The sequence below is a fragment of the Aptenodytes forsteri genome, unplaced genomic scaffold, assembly GCF_000699145.1.
Source record: "Aptenodytes forsteri isolate BGI_AS27 unplaced genomic scaffold, ASM69914v1 Scaffold137, whole genome shotgun sequence".
Taxonomy (NCBI): domain Eukaryota; kingdom Metazoa; phylum Chordata; class Aves; order Sphenisciformes; family Spheniscidae; genus Aptenodytes; species Aptenodytes forsteri.
In genome coordinates, this window is record NW_008796221.1 from 5,631,781 (window position 1) to 5,645,573 (window position 13,793).

Genomic DNA, 13,793 nt, shown 5'->3' on the forward strand with positions numbered 1-13,793 from the left:
GGGTTTTGGTTTTTTTGGGGTTTTTTTCAGATTCTTTCCACTTACCCAATGAAAGTAAAGAAGAAATCTTGCACTGAATTAGGTGACACAAAAAAATTTACTTTGTGTTTTGGTAGGTGGTTTATGAAATACCAGCACGTGGATCCTGAAGAAGCAGTAAGAATCCATATTGATGTTCAAGCAAAGAAGTCTGTAGCAATTCACTGGGGGACCTTTGCTTTAGCAAATGAGGTAAATTTCAACACTCTACAGGAGTCCAGATTCCCTGAGTACAGAGTCATTAATGAAACTTTGCTCTTGCAGTTTAACCTACATATCTGTAAATGTCTACTTAAAATGTAAACTTTCTATGAGTGAAAAGTTGTTACTATATGTACTGCAGTTAAAAACAATGCTTAGCTTTTCATAACCAATTACATAAAATATTTCCACGGTTAAGATTGATTTGAAAGTACAGAGTTATTGAAACAGATGTGGAGGGTTTCTGATATCCAGAAGCTGAGGAACATGAAAGGTGGGGACACTTATGCAATAATAAAAGTAAACTCAGCAGTGCATCACCTGGAGATGCACCAGTAAGAACTGTGTGCTTGTAGGTCAATACAGTATTTATTAATCTGTCTAGTAAATAAAATGAATAGTATTTTTGATAGTTGATTCATAGTTAAATACCAGCAAGAATATGAAAAACTGAGTTATTCTGAGTTGCTGATTTTTTGTTTGTTTTTTTTTTTTAATTCTTCCTCCTTCCACCACTCCCACCCCCTCCCTGAGTCCCCAGCTCTAATAAGGAGGTTACCCAGGTACCTTAACAGTGACTAAAATGCAGTGAAAGGGAAGTATCTACATCTACTTGGATACACCTTGCCTGGTAGCTGTTTTTCAACTTTATCTTTATCTTTGTATCAGTTGCACCACTTTATCTTACAACTCAGTCCTGATGCTGTCAGCTACGTTCACCTGTTATGTCATGTTTTCCTTTAACTTGGATATAACATTTTCTATCCACGATGCTTCTAATAAGCCGTATCACTAGTGCCCACGGTACAAATGCTATTGTGTGTTTAGAAGCACAAAAAAATGGATGATTTCTCCCTGATGATGCTTTTTCTGAAATGTAACAAATAGAATGAAGTAACTTCAGGGGGACCTCATTGACAGGGCACTAGTTTTTAAACAGTAAAGCTGACAACTTTGTTTTACTAAACGAGAGAAAGCGCCATCTGCTGACCTGTTAACCCTTCCTCCTCTGTGCTAGCAATAAGGAATCGCTGTATTTCTGCTTCCGAGAGATCTAGTTCAACACATTGAAGAAGACTGACTTCTGGATGATAGGTTGTGCCTTGATAGTTACTCTACAACTGTAAATCAGCATTCTTATCGTTTAAAAACAGAAAATGAAACCAAACGTTTTAATTTGACAAATATATCCCCCCCCCTTTTTAGATAATGTTTAAAAAGTAAACCATTTCTTGTTTAAAGCAGTGATACTCTTTTTTTCCCCCCCCAAATGCTGCAGTGGTATCTTTTCCCTCATATTATTCTTATTTTTCCAGTATTACTTGGATCCTCCAGTTAAACTGAATGAAGCTCTTGAAAGATATGGCTTGAAAAAAGAAGACTTCTTTGTCTTAAACCATGGAGAATCACGGGACTTGAGTACAAATGATGGATTTGAATGAAACAGAAGCAGTTCCTTGTAAGCCTCGTTTGATTTGAACTGCAATTAATGTTACAAATATTAATACGATGTACTTACGAAGTAGATTTTTTGGAGTGAATTGGATTTTTAGATGCCAGGTTTGTCAGTTTCAGAACTAAAACTTGCATACTGATTTCATGATAAATTTTACTAGTTATATTGTTTATAAATTTTGAGAGGTGATCTAAAAACTGGTTAATATATAAGGTATTGTCTGGGAATAACTTGTATTTTCAACTCTTACGTACACCACTGAGAAATTACTGTGTTTTTTTTAAACTCTTCATCTTCCCTGCAACAGCAATAATAACCTCAGCACAGGACATATTCTTAGAATTAATGGCTGACTTGGATTAGTCATTGTTCAAATGTCATCTCCCACTTGTTAGTCATTAATCTTCAGGTTATGCCCTGTACCTTGATAGCTTCACTGTGTTTTGTGGGGTGGAGTCTTCCAATACAGTTGTGTTGTTAAAGCACAAGCACAGTAAAATAATTATTTTACTGAGTGCTTCTACATTTTCATATATTGGCGAACCACAAAAGCTGAATTTTACAATGATCTTAAGAAATGTGCCTTTTAAAGAGAGAGATTATTTAATATTGCATCATCGATGTGTAAAACTTACTGCTGGCCAGAGTATCTGCACACTTTCATTGTTTTGTCAATATTTTTAAGTTAGGCCTGAATGAGTCTAAAATAACTTTCTTGTCAAATGCAGTACATGAAATCGAAGACTCCCTTAATGGCGCTTTGTCTTTGCATTGACTCAGCTTATTATTAAGTACTTTTTTTTTTTTTAAGTGAAAAGTCTTAAGCAAGGGCTGCGGTATTTTTTTCTTATAGCTTCCCTGTAATTTAGAAGTTGAATGAGAGATTACAACATTGTTCAGTATTGTAAAACTTGGCTAAATGTATCTGTATCAAATGGCCATGCCAATTTACAGAATTAAAGCCTATTGTTGCCAATAAAATGGGTTGTTATCCTCCTTTATAATTCATTGGCAAATCATTTTTTTGTTCATGATTTGTTTTGGTCTGTGGGATATGTGTATTTTTTTGCTCTTGCTGTGCGTTACATTTTATGTTCATATTCCATGAAGATAAATAAAAAAAGACACATTATTCCCCTGCAATTTAAAGACATGAACTTCTGGCAACTGATTAAAACCAGTTAATGAGATTTCATGCTAGGAGCAAACAAGTAATCTTTTAACTGTTGACAGTTACCTTTTAAAAATTTGTATCAGGAAGTCCTAGAGGTCTTAAAGATCTTAATACCAACAGAGAACAGCACAAGGAAGCAAAGATCAGTTAGTCCAAGTTCATGCTGAGGAAGTTCTGGAACAGAGGATTACACTTGTATGCAAGAAAAAGTAGCTTATATTCCTTTGGTGGGATTCATATTTGACAAACATCAAGATTCTTTCTTTGAAAAGGTAATTCTAGTAGGGTCTAGATGTATTCACCAGAATGTGTTCAAAACTGGTTTAAAACTACTCTCAGTTGTTCAGTATTGATTTGGGGAGGGTATTTCAGATGAAGTCTCTGTTGGGCCTCATATTTACAAAACAGCTTCAATAACGATTTGGATAACATAATGCATATTACATGTTCATAATATTGTGGAGGACATCAAGCTGCAGGATGTTTTGAGTACTTTGAAGGACATGGTTAAAATTCAGCTTGGGGTTTCTTCAGTTTTCAAAATCAATAGACTATTCTGTAAAATTCTGTACTTTAGAAAGAAAGAATGAAACTAAAATACAGAATACCTAGATAAACAGCCGCATAGCAGAGAAGTACTGACTTACAAGGACCAGAGACTACATGTCAGTAATGGCATACATTTTGGTTTGGATCTATTAATTCACAGCATTTGTATGTAGAACGGTGACTGTTACGCTTTGCTTGGTGCTGGTAAGATTCCGTCTAGGGTGTGGGGTGGGGGATAAAAAAAATTAGACACACTTGTGTGAAGACACTTTGGAGGGTCTTGCATGACTTCAAAACTTCTCAACAGCATTGTTCTATGAAGAAAGCATTTAAAAATAGCTCTTTCTAGACCAGAAAAGGAAGACTGAGACAACACTGTAACAAGTTTTCATGTATTTTTAGAAAAGGGGAGAATGGTCACTTGTTTCTGTCAGCTATCAAAGCAAAGGATAAGAGATCAACTTTACTTATCAAAAAGATGATGTTTGAAAAACTTATTTTTAGGTTGGAGAACATGGAGAGGGACATCTAGACATCTCCATTGCTGAGCTTAAGAAAACATAAATATATATATCTATCTCAGATATACCTAGAACAGACTAGTCTCAGTTCTTGTGTCAGAAGAGAAAGGTGGGATTGGTAAATTCTTAGTGTCTGACCTAGCCTTTATTTTTCTTTGTTAAATACAGAAGCAGAAAAAAATGAAGAAAAAAAAAAGCTACGAAAAGTGGCAAAACATTAAGTGATTGTAATGTAATTTGCTTATTACAACATGAAGAGTGTTTCTGGAGCAGCGGGAAGGAGAAAAGGAAGTTCACTGTCAATGCAGCGATTGTCAGGGTTCTGACTGGGAATCATGCCAACTTCTATTTCTGCCTTAATTGTATTCCTGAGGAGTTAAAACTACCTATGTAGATAATAAATTAGATACATGTAGCTTTACCCCTGTATTGATCAGGGCATAGATATGTTGTATTTTCAAGGTCACATTTTTCTTGCAGTTTTAGCTATTTGCAAAGTTGCCTACCGAAAATAAAAAATATATTGAATTACAGGAGAAGAGGGCAATATTTTATTAAGAGCAGAGTGGGTATATTAACTGAGAAAGATGAAGCATGTGGTAACAGTTTAGGTAATACAGCTCTCTTAAAAATGGTACAAGGTGGAAAACTTCTTTTCTAGCCTCCACATCTGATGCTTTTTTTACTGTCTCTATAATGTGGTGTTCAGGAAGTTTTAGTAGTCTCGTTTTACTCTGTTTTCTACTACGTTTTATGTTCATCAGTGAAACTTCCTGCAGGTTCTTTTACAATGATGTTTATATGTATTCCTGTGCATTTTGAATTAACGCTGCACTGATGTCTAAAACTTTATGGGGGCTAACTCAACAGAAGCACTTACTCCGATGACATGCCAGTTGCAGAGAAAAAGGTTTAAAGCTCTCCAAGGAAAGTGGGCTCGAGGGCTGCTGCAGAACAGGAAGCTTTTGTAAAAATACGTAAGAAACTGCTTTTGTAGACTTTTTATAAAGATGAGAATGTTGAATTGCAGCTGCAGATAATCTTTGACTCATAATAAAATATTTTGAAAAATGTGTGCTTTCCTTAAAATGACAATTTAAAGCAAGATAAAATCCTTTTGATTTTTTTCAAGTGTGGAAACCTTGCATGGTTGTGGTTAACTCCGCTGCAGTTTGGCTAAATGGAATGGATATACTAAGCATACGAGAATGTAGTTTTAGAATACATTCTGTGCAGGTAAGGTAAAAAAACATGGGCTGGGTAACTTTAATATGCAGCTTTCATTGAAAATACTGATTTTGTAGGAAGCCAATGGCAGTCTGGTATTGTTTTTATTTATTATTTTCTAAGATTTGGCTGCACCTATTTAGTAGATATCAGATTAATAAAATGTAAATGCCTAATCGCTAATTCCTAAATCTTTAATGCACCATTCTATAGAGGTGTTTATTCAACAGCTGTAAATATTTAAGGCAACAAAAATTTTGACATTGAGAAGAATATTTCAATTGACTTTACCCATCCATTTAGAACGTTCACTGTACGTATGAAAGTTTTCATGTTTTGAACTATTCCTCGCTCTCTATATTAAATACATTGCATTCTCTCGTGTAGTAACTGATTTGTGCCTAGTAATACAGTAGTATTCAGTAATTTTTTTGGTTGTCTTTTTGTTTGCTGGGGTTTTTTTAGCATAGCATTCTTAAGATTAGATTTTTCATCAGGTCAGTCTTTTTTTACAAAAATTACTATTGTGTTAATATTTTCACAACTTGCTCTTTCACTTCTGTATCGGGGTGATGCAATAAAGATGCCAGTTTCTGAGCGAATGGGGTAGAGTCCCTGCAGAGTGTAAAGAAAATTGAATCTTCACTGTATTGGTCCTGAATCATGGTGCCATCTTCATTGTTCATGTTCTTTTTCAAGTTTGCTGCAAATGCCAGGCCTCTAAGCAGAATATCTCTGTTTATACAGGTGTCAAAAAGTAACAGCAATGATGGCACCTAGGATATTCAAGAAATAATCCATACTTAATCACCAGCAGTAAGTACACGTAACTAAATCTAACTTTAAAAAAATGGAAGACAAAAAATCTGCACCTAAACCATCTAAAACAGAAACCCTATGAAATACCCGAACTCCATATGCTGTGAAAGCATGCCAGAAACTTGCACAGCGTGCACATTTCCTCTTTAGAAAAAGACTGGCTTGTGCATCACCGGCTAATAAATGCTTTGTACTTTCAACCTCCAAAATGTGGCTGTCTGGAAAATTCCCATTTGGAAGAGAGGGTTTGCTTTCCTCCTCAATAATGCTGCTTTTGCCTTTTGCAGTGATCTGAATGTTTTTGTGTTAGCACATCTGATAAACGAGAAAAGGATACACTTTTAACAGAGAACTGAATATTTAGCTACCCTAATCTTGTTTTAATAATGAAAAGCCGGTAGTATCCAGACTAGCTTTGCTGATGGCAGAGAGTTCAAAAATAAAAGCCACTGCATGTTTTAAGAAACTTACTCTGGGGAGGAGGATGCAGCACCATTCCAGTCCCTGGCTCTTTGTTTTGGTGTGAGGAAAGGGTATAACCGAAATAAATCCCTATGCCAAGGCCAGGAATAGCAAATGTCAGATAAAGTTCTCCACGAGGACATAGTAAGTGCACAGGGAAAGCTCACTTATAGTGCTTAGAGACAACAGTTTCATGGCTGCATCTGAGTAAAGGGGTGGGGATTTCAGTGGAATTTGGTCATCTTAGGTACAGTATGTTAGCTATAGAAACAGCTGTTGAGAAGGATCATTTACAGTACTGGTTGTATTTGATGTTTGTACCTGGTCTTCAATCTATATCCTGACTGCATGTCTGGAAGTGAAGGTTTGGGTTTGTTTCTGAAACTTATCAGGGTACGTTATATATATTACATACAGAAGTTCATGGTACTACCCCTTTGGTGGAAAGGGAAGGTGAGAACAGGCTTCTGCAAGTTGTCACTGATTATTTGGAATGGTACACGGGAAGTATGACCAACTGTCTTCAAGTGCATAGGCCCTGTGACTCTGCCTCTGCAAGTACAGTATCTGTATTACACTACACTCTGGAAGAAAGCTAGCCTGTGAAAGAATGTACACTTCTAGCTACTAACTTTAACCAGGTACTGCCTAGAATTTTACTCTGGAGTTGCATATATACTTCTAATACATCAAAATTCTTCTAATGCATGCATGTGCACGTGTGTAGATACATGTATAAATGCTAAAAATACAATGAAACAGCAAGAACCTTACTTGAGCTCTGAGAAGATGTCCTGTCATGGCTGGGTTTGCAGATAAGTTCACAAGTACTTTCAAAACCTGAATCTGAAATGAGGAACATACAAGTTCATTGCAAGCTCTAAAAACAGTAAGTACAGCAGTAATGGGCATCAATAATGTCAGCGTTGACTTGGAGAGGAAAAGGTAGAATGGGTCAACTAACATCTTGAGTTGTGCGCTTCAGTCTTTGGTATAGGAAAAAACAGAGCTTACGGAGTCACTAGCACATACGTACTAAGTATAGATATTTTAGAAGCAAATTGTTTGCCTTAAACATCAAAATAAGGCACAATCTATACACAACTCGCAGTAGGCAAAATACGGACTATTTTTAAAATATACAGAGGATGGTTAAGTACTGTATTTTAAAATGTGATCAGAAGCATATAGAAACACGCCTTTGTATTTTCCTGGACCTTGTGACACTAATCTTTTAACTAAACACTAGGAAAAGGCCAAATGCTATTTATTGTACTTCAGTAAAATAGGTCTGCTAAGTTTAGTGGAAATTTGTGTTTTGGAAAACTAGTTTTGATCTGATAGAGCAACTGAGTACATTGATACTGATGGCGCTGTGACATCTTGAATAAACACTGAATTTGGTCCCTGTTTGAAGCTTTTCTCTTCTTTCAATATTACAATAATTCACAAATAAGCACAGTTTCCCATTGCAGTCACTAGGGTTGCAAGAGATGTAACAAGCATAAGGGAGCAGAAATCCATAACTGAGGTTATTGCTGCTTGGCATATTTCCCTAGAGAGATTCATGCATCAGTGAAGCTTTTCACATGCAGATCCTCCTTGCTCTGTGATGCAGTAGCAATGTTTAGCGAGCAGAAGAGAATTCTGGAGTTGCTATAGCAAAGGCGTAGGACAATAGCAGTGCACAGAGCACTGGTGGGGTACAGCTTTAGCCCAACGGTTCCACTATCAAGATTCCCTTCCTCCCCTCTTTCTGAATTCACACTGAGAAAGTAATATAGATCCGTATTTTATGGATTTTGTGTACTATCTGCCATCATTAATGAATACTTGATTTTCTAAGCACAGTCTAAACCATTTTACAAAGAGTAAAAAGGCAAGTAAAGCAGCTTCATAAATGGTTTGTAACAATACACTACCCAGTACCTGTGTCCTTTCAGTTCCTTCTGAAAGCAAATGAAGAAAGCATGGAATTGAGTTTATCATCTTATGGTGGTAGTCACTGGTAACAGACATATTTGTCAACAACCTGAGTCCAGCTAGCTGCAGATCAGAGTTCAGGGGAGCTGACTCAACGTTCCTACAAACTTGCGTAATATATACCTGGGAAAAAGGGAACGAGATAAAGAGAAGACTTTTTTGATACAAACAGATTTTCTATTCACAAATAGTATCAGTGGCCTAGTCACAATAGCGTAAATACCTCTTGAACACTGCTGGCTGAATACATAACCTGATCAAGGTTCTTGGAAACAAGTACTTTTTTGTTTTGTTTTTAATATATTCAAACATTTTATTGGCATGATAGAAGCAGATGTTACAGAGTTATGCTCACTAACCTTCCTGAAGCATAAATCGCTCTGGAAACCCAAATTACTTTGACTCCATCTCAGAAGTGGCACGTTTGCTTTAAGGAGTTATTTAAAAATCACTTACAGCAACCAACGTCTTCTTAAATGTTGACAACAAGCTAAGGACAAGTCTTGGAATGAAATCCTTTCTTCCAACCATGTGGCCCATTCACTGGAGTACTCCTCAGGAACAGTGATGACAACTGACACTGACAACTACTTTTTGCCAAATTTTCTTCTAGATGACAGTATACAATGAATCTTGGAATCCTAACTAAGAAAAAAATCACTTTGCCTTTACCAAAGGAGTTGTTTTCTACCTATATGCCTATATAAATATTTGCTGTTGGCAAGCACTACTTTAAAAAAAGTTGCTCATCACTAAAGGTGCTGCAAACTACCACATACAGTCAAACGGCCTTTTTATCAAGCTAATGAAAAAACTAGTAAAAATCTTCAAATCTGCATCAGCTCACTGCTTGGACGCTCCTTGATCTATTGATTAATCTGATAATATCAAAAGTGGATGCTTTTTTGATGGTTGGTCCTTTCATAGCCATACCATATATTTACCAGCAGGACTTGTTACCGTTATTACATGCTATTCTTTTAAGGTGAAAGTATCACCCTGAAAAATTGGTCTTATACAAACCCAGGGAATCAGTTACTGTTTTCTTCTCCCTTGCCTAAGGAGTCATGCTAAGTTTGGTCTGCAATCCATCCTATTACACAACCACTGCGGATGCTCTAGACTTGTTTGGAAATCATCTTGCCTCACATAATTTCACTATAAACTTAGCAGCACAATCTCTGTTTCATAGCATTTGGTGAAAGCTGAACACAAACTGCCTAGTTTCCTAACTGTCTTTTAAAAGAAGTAAGTGCCAGTGATGCAGTGCATTTTTAAGCTATCCTTTTGGCCTTGGGACGCACAGATCATCCAGTTCTGCTGACTCGTATGTCTAACCTCAAAACATTTTGGCATCTGGCTTGTATTTAATGAATATGCTGAAAGCCCTGTACTGTCTCTCGTGTCCCAATTACTTTGATTTTTCCCTTCAGGAAACTTACCTGTATCTCCTCCTGATTTTTAATATTCATACTCAAATTATTAAATGCATTTAGTGCTTTTTCTTTAACTTTGGGAACGCAATCTGAGAGCATCCCTCCAATAACAGAAAGGCCATCCAAATTTCGGATTATATCCTGAAATATAAAACAGATATTTAATAAGATTATTAAAAAATTTAAATGCTCAAGGCTTTCCTCAGTTTCCATTTTAATGCAAATGGAATGTGTGAATGAAGACTTCCAGAATAGACTACTCTGTTTAAAGAGAGAGTGTTTTAGGAGATACTGCTTTATTGCTTCCATTGAAATTAAGAATAGTCCTGCTTAGGGCCAAAGTATATTTGACATTATTTGACAATGGCACAACCCTTTACTTTTAAAATTTGGCCTGCAAAGCATGCTTAAAGCATTTTAGATTATAAAGAATCAAAGGTAATTATGGCATAATGAGTTTATAGAATAGCTGAGCCAGGTCACAGTACCTAAAAGTCCTGACTGAACAGAACAGAATTTCAAGATGCAGCTTTATATTATTATGAGTAGAAGTTCTAGAACTTTATCTGTCTTTTGCATTACACTTGATTTTTTTTTTAATCTTTCTCACTTAGACTCCAACCATCGACAAAAAAAACATGTACTGTTTTCAAGAAAATGATGAATGGGCCAATGGGCCTTGGGATTCAGTTACATTTTGTTCTGACAGATTTATATTAAGAAAACGGTTCTGAGAAGCCAGAATAGACAGCTGTCGGAAGTACCATAACAAAAAGGGGGGGAAAAAAAAGGGACCCTGGAGGTTAAACCTTTGCAAAGGCATGAAAATCTGCATCCAGCTCAAAGTTTTTCTGCATCTCATTTCCAACTGATTCAAAGAGACCTGGACAGTTGGAAAGTTGCTAAGATGCAAATGGCATACAACTCTGTAAAGATAAAAAATTAGTTTCAATTATTCAGTAAATTTCAGATCTGATCCTGAAAGCATTTAACCCTTCTCCAATTCAACCCTTGCATTAACGTTACATAACTGTGAGCAACAAAAGATAGAAAGATATTTACAGCACTTTGAAAATACAGAACTCTGTACAGACTTTAAGTTATACAAACATTAAGCTTAGATAAATTTTGTGAAGCTGGTAAATTATATTACTTGGGCTAGCAGAAATTAAGGCATTTTAGAACACAACCTATCGTAGCTCTCAGTCCTGTGTCACTCTTCAGCAAAACAGCACCTCTCATCTTCCATACTGACTGGTATTGAAACACTGGTGTCTTCTACAGAACAATACTTACTTGATTTACAGAGAAGGCAGCACTGTTGCTGAGAGTGATTAAAGCTTGCTCTTGAATTAATGGATCATCTGTGGCCTGGAGCAAATGAATAAGTTTCTGTAGAGCATCCGCATCCATGGTATGGGTTGACACCAGAGGACTGCTGTCTGTCAGTGTTTAAAATGAAATACTTGATACCAAGTTTGAGACATTTCACTTAGTTACCACTTAACGTTTTTTACAAAGCTGAGGTTTAGCTCTCAGTTGTAGGACACGTTGTTCTAAGTTTGATTGTACCCAACCATCATATCATGGCAAAAAGACTGTGTTTTACAACAGCCAGACTTCCACCCTTTTTCCCGAGTCCTCTGACTACCTCTTGTCAAAATAGAAAATAAAAGGAATACATAGTGAGAGCTTGGGGTACGTTACTATTTGGTTAACAAACTGCAAACCTCCCCTTCAAAATTGTTAGGAATATTCACCAAACATGATAATTTTTTTCCTTGTGTTGCCTGAAATGAAATGTGGAAATCTGTCTGGACACTGTAGGAAAAGAAAATAAAACTTCTGACTCGCAGACTACTGCTTCTAGAAATTATGATAATGACATTTTGCTAGTACCCTGAGGTCCTTTGACAAAGTAATAGCCACAATGTTAAGAATGGTGTCACTCGGCCAACTGAGGCAGGCTGTTTCTGAGTCAGAATGATGTTATGGAGTACCTGGCTTTCATAAAAGGGTGACACAAATGCCATCAAAGACCATTTTCAGCCATGAAAACGGTTGGAGGCAGAACTATTTAGCTAGCCAAACAGCCTGAAGACCCAATCTATGACTACTGGACTAGTCATAGACGACTCGAGATGACTTTTGAGAAGCTAACCAGTCCTTTATAATTCCACATATTTGCTGCCACCATCTCACCAGGCAAACACCATAGTATTCTTCGGGGGAAAAAAAAGAAGGTCAAACTTAATTACGACAATCCAAAAGCTAGCTTGAAAAACAAAATTGTTCTTTATCCTCATCTAAACACTTTGTTTAGCCTTGAATTATAGGGGGAACACAAATAACTTTAATAGCAGAATAGCAAATCAGCCCATTAAGTAAATACACTGATTGGACATATGCTTTAGGGGACTTAAAAAAATGAATTAGGCTTTTTTAAAAATCAAACATGCTCTGCAATCCTGCAAAAACATCGCGCGGCTATTAGCGGGCCGATAAGCAGTACAGCGGTACCCCCTCACACCGGGAGCAGATGTCTTCGAGGCCACAGGCGGGCAGCGGCCCGGAGCCGCGCTCTAGAGGCGCGGGCAGCGGCCCGGCGGGGGCTGGAAACCCGCCCCGGGCCCCTTTGTTTAGCCTTGAATTATAGGGGGAACACAAATAACTTTAATAGCAGAATAGCAAAAATCAGCCCTAAGTAAATACACTGATTGGACATATGCTTTAGGGGACTTAAAAAAATGAATTAGGCTTTTTTAAACATGCTCTAGAGTCCTGCAAAAACATCGCGCGGCTATTGGCTATTCGATAAGCAGTACAGCGGTACCCCCTCACACCGGGAGCAGATGTCTTCGAGGCCACAGGCGGGCAGCGGCCCGGAGCCGCGCTCTAGAGGCGCGGGCAGCGGCCCGGCGGGGGCTGGAAACCCGCCCCGGGCCCGGCCCTGGGGCCCGCGGCTCTGCCCTGCTGAGGGACTTCAGGGGTGCTGACCCGACAGTGCGGTGTGTGGTGTGAGGGGGAGTCCTCAGCCTGCTGGGCTGCAGCGAAGCGCAAATCCACGTAGCGACGATGCGATGCAGCTTTGGTTTGAAGGGAAAAAATAACCCGTGCCCCCAAGCCAGCCCGACCACCTGCAGCACCTACCGAAACAAGCTTCCCCTTTGGGAAGGCTGCTGCAGCCAGGTACCTGGGAGGAAAATAAAAATGCACTTTTTTATAGCTACTAAGCTATTTATAAAGACATTAATTAGACCCCCCCCCCAATCTATTTAAAGTTTTAACAAAATACAGCAATGTATTAAAAATACATACGCTGAAAACATTTGCCTCAGGGGTATGTATATCTGCTGGCCAAGTCCTTACCCTGCTAGCGCTGCCTGTGCTTGTTGGCTTTGAATACTAACGCAAGGCCATGGTTTCCCAGCTGCCATCTTAGCTGCTGCCCTCTCGGACACCTAACGTCTGCAAATGTGCCGGGCCTCCATGGCGCGCACTGGCAGCAGCAGCAAACACCGGTAGCGCTTAGCTCGGCTGAAAACCAGGCTAGGGTGGAGAGCCAAGGCATTGGCAAGGAAATCCTGGTAGTGCAGGGCTGGAAGGGCTCTCCAGGACCACGCAGAGTAGTACTTGGCAGATACTCCTCTCTCTGCCTCAGTACGTGAAAGCCTTTCTACCGCTCCTTGCCCCACTCGACGGGGGAGCGGGGAGCAGGCTGGGGTGGACACGGGTGCGCAGCTGTCCGTGGAGCAGGGACAGGGTGCCTGTCCCAGCCGGCTGCAGGTGCCGCGCAGGGCGCTGGCGGAGGGCGGCAGCGGGGACCGCAGGCCACCTCGGCCCGGGCAGCTCCAGGCCGCGGGCCCGTTGCTACGCGACCGCCGCCGCAGCCGGGCCCAGCGCCGCCCTGGCGTCCCTCAGGACCG

General features: G+C 38.9%; 3 protein-coding genes across 3 annotated transcripts in view; 2 read left to right on the plus strand and 1 right to left on the minus strand.

Annotated features, from left to right (window-relative positions):
* NAPEPLD (N-acyl phosphatidylethanolamine phospholipase D) overlaps positions 1-2,371 on the plus strand; it is a 15,399-nt gene extending 13,028 nt beyond the window's left edge. Inside the window, exons 4-5 of the mRNA XM_009289063.1 lie at positions 117-231; positions 1,557-2,371. Coding sequence (XP_009287338.1) covers positions 117-231; positions 1,557-1,682 — 241 coding nt within the window. The 3' untranslated portion in view covers positions 1,683-2,371. The remainder of the gene's footprint in view (positions 1-116; positions 232-1,556) is intronic.
* Positions 2,372-2,467: 96 nt separating this feature from the next.
* ARMC10 (armadillo repeat containing 10) lies at positions 2,468-11,306 on the minus strand. The gene is made up of 5 exons (XM_009289062.2): positions 11,164-11,306; positions 9,874-10,008; positions 8,378-8,554; positions 7,223-7,294; positions 2,468-5,943 (listed from the first exon to the last, which is right to left on the minus strand). The coding sequence occupies exons 1-5, from the start codon at positions 11,278-11,280 to the stop codon at positions 5,689-5,691; spliced, it is 756 nt and encodes a 251-aa protein (XP_009287337.1). The 5' UTR covers positions 11,281-11,306; the 3' UTR covers positions 2,468-5,688.
* A 1,636-nt stretch (positions 11,307-12,942) lies between these two features.
* The window catches only part of FBXL13 (F-box and leucine rich repeat protein 13), a 103,441-nt gene continuing 102,590 nt past the window's right edge, over positions 12,943-13,793 (plus strand). Inside the window, exon 1 of the mRNA XM_019474578.1 lies at positions 12,943-13,056. Coding sequence (XP_019330123.1) covers positions 12,943-13,056 — 114 coding nt within the window. The remainder of the gene's footprint in view (positions 13,057-13,793) is intronic.

Coding starts and splice junctions, on each gene's coding strand:
- ARMC10 (XM_009289062.2), bottom strand. CDS start 11,280: ATGGATGCGGATGCTCTACAGAAACTTATTCATTTGCTCCAGGCCACA. Junction 8,555..9,873: donor AAAATCAGGAGGAGATACAG/GTAAGTTTCCTG, acceptor CCTTTTTCCCAG/GTATATATTACGCAAGTTTG. Junction 5,944..7,222: donor GACATCTTCTCAGAGCTCAA/GTAAGGTTCTTG, acceptor TGAATATCCTAG/GTGCCATCATTGCTGTTACT.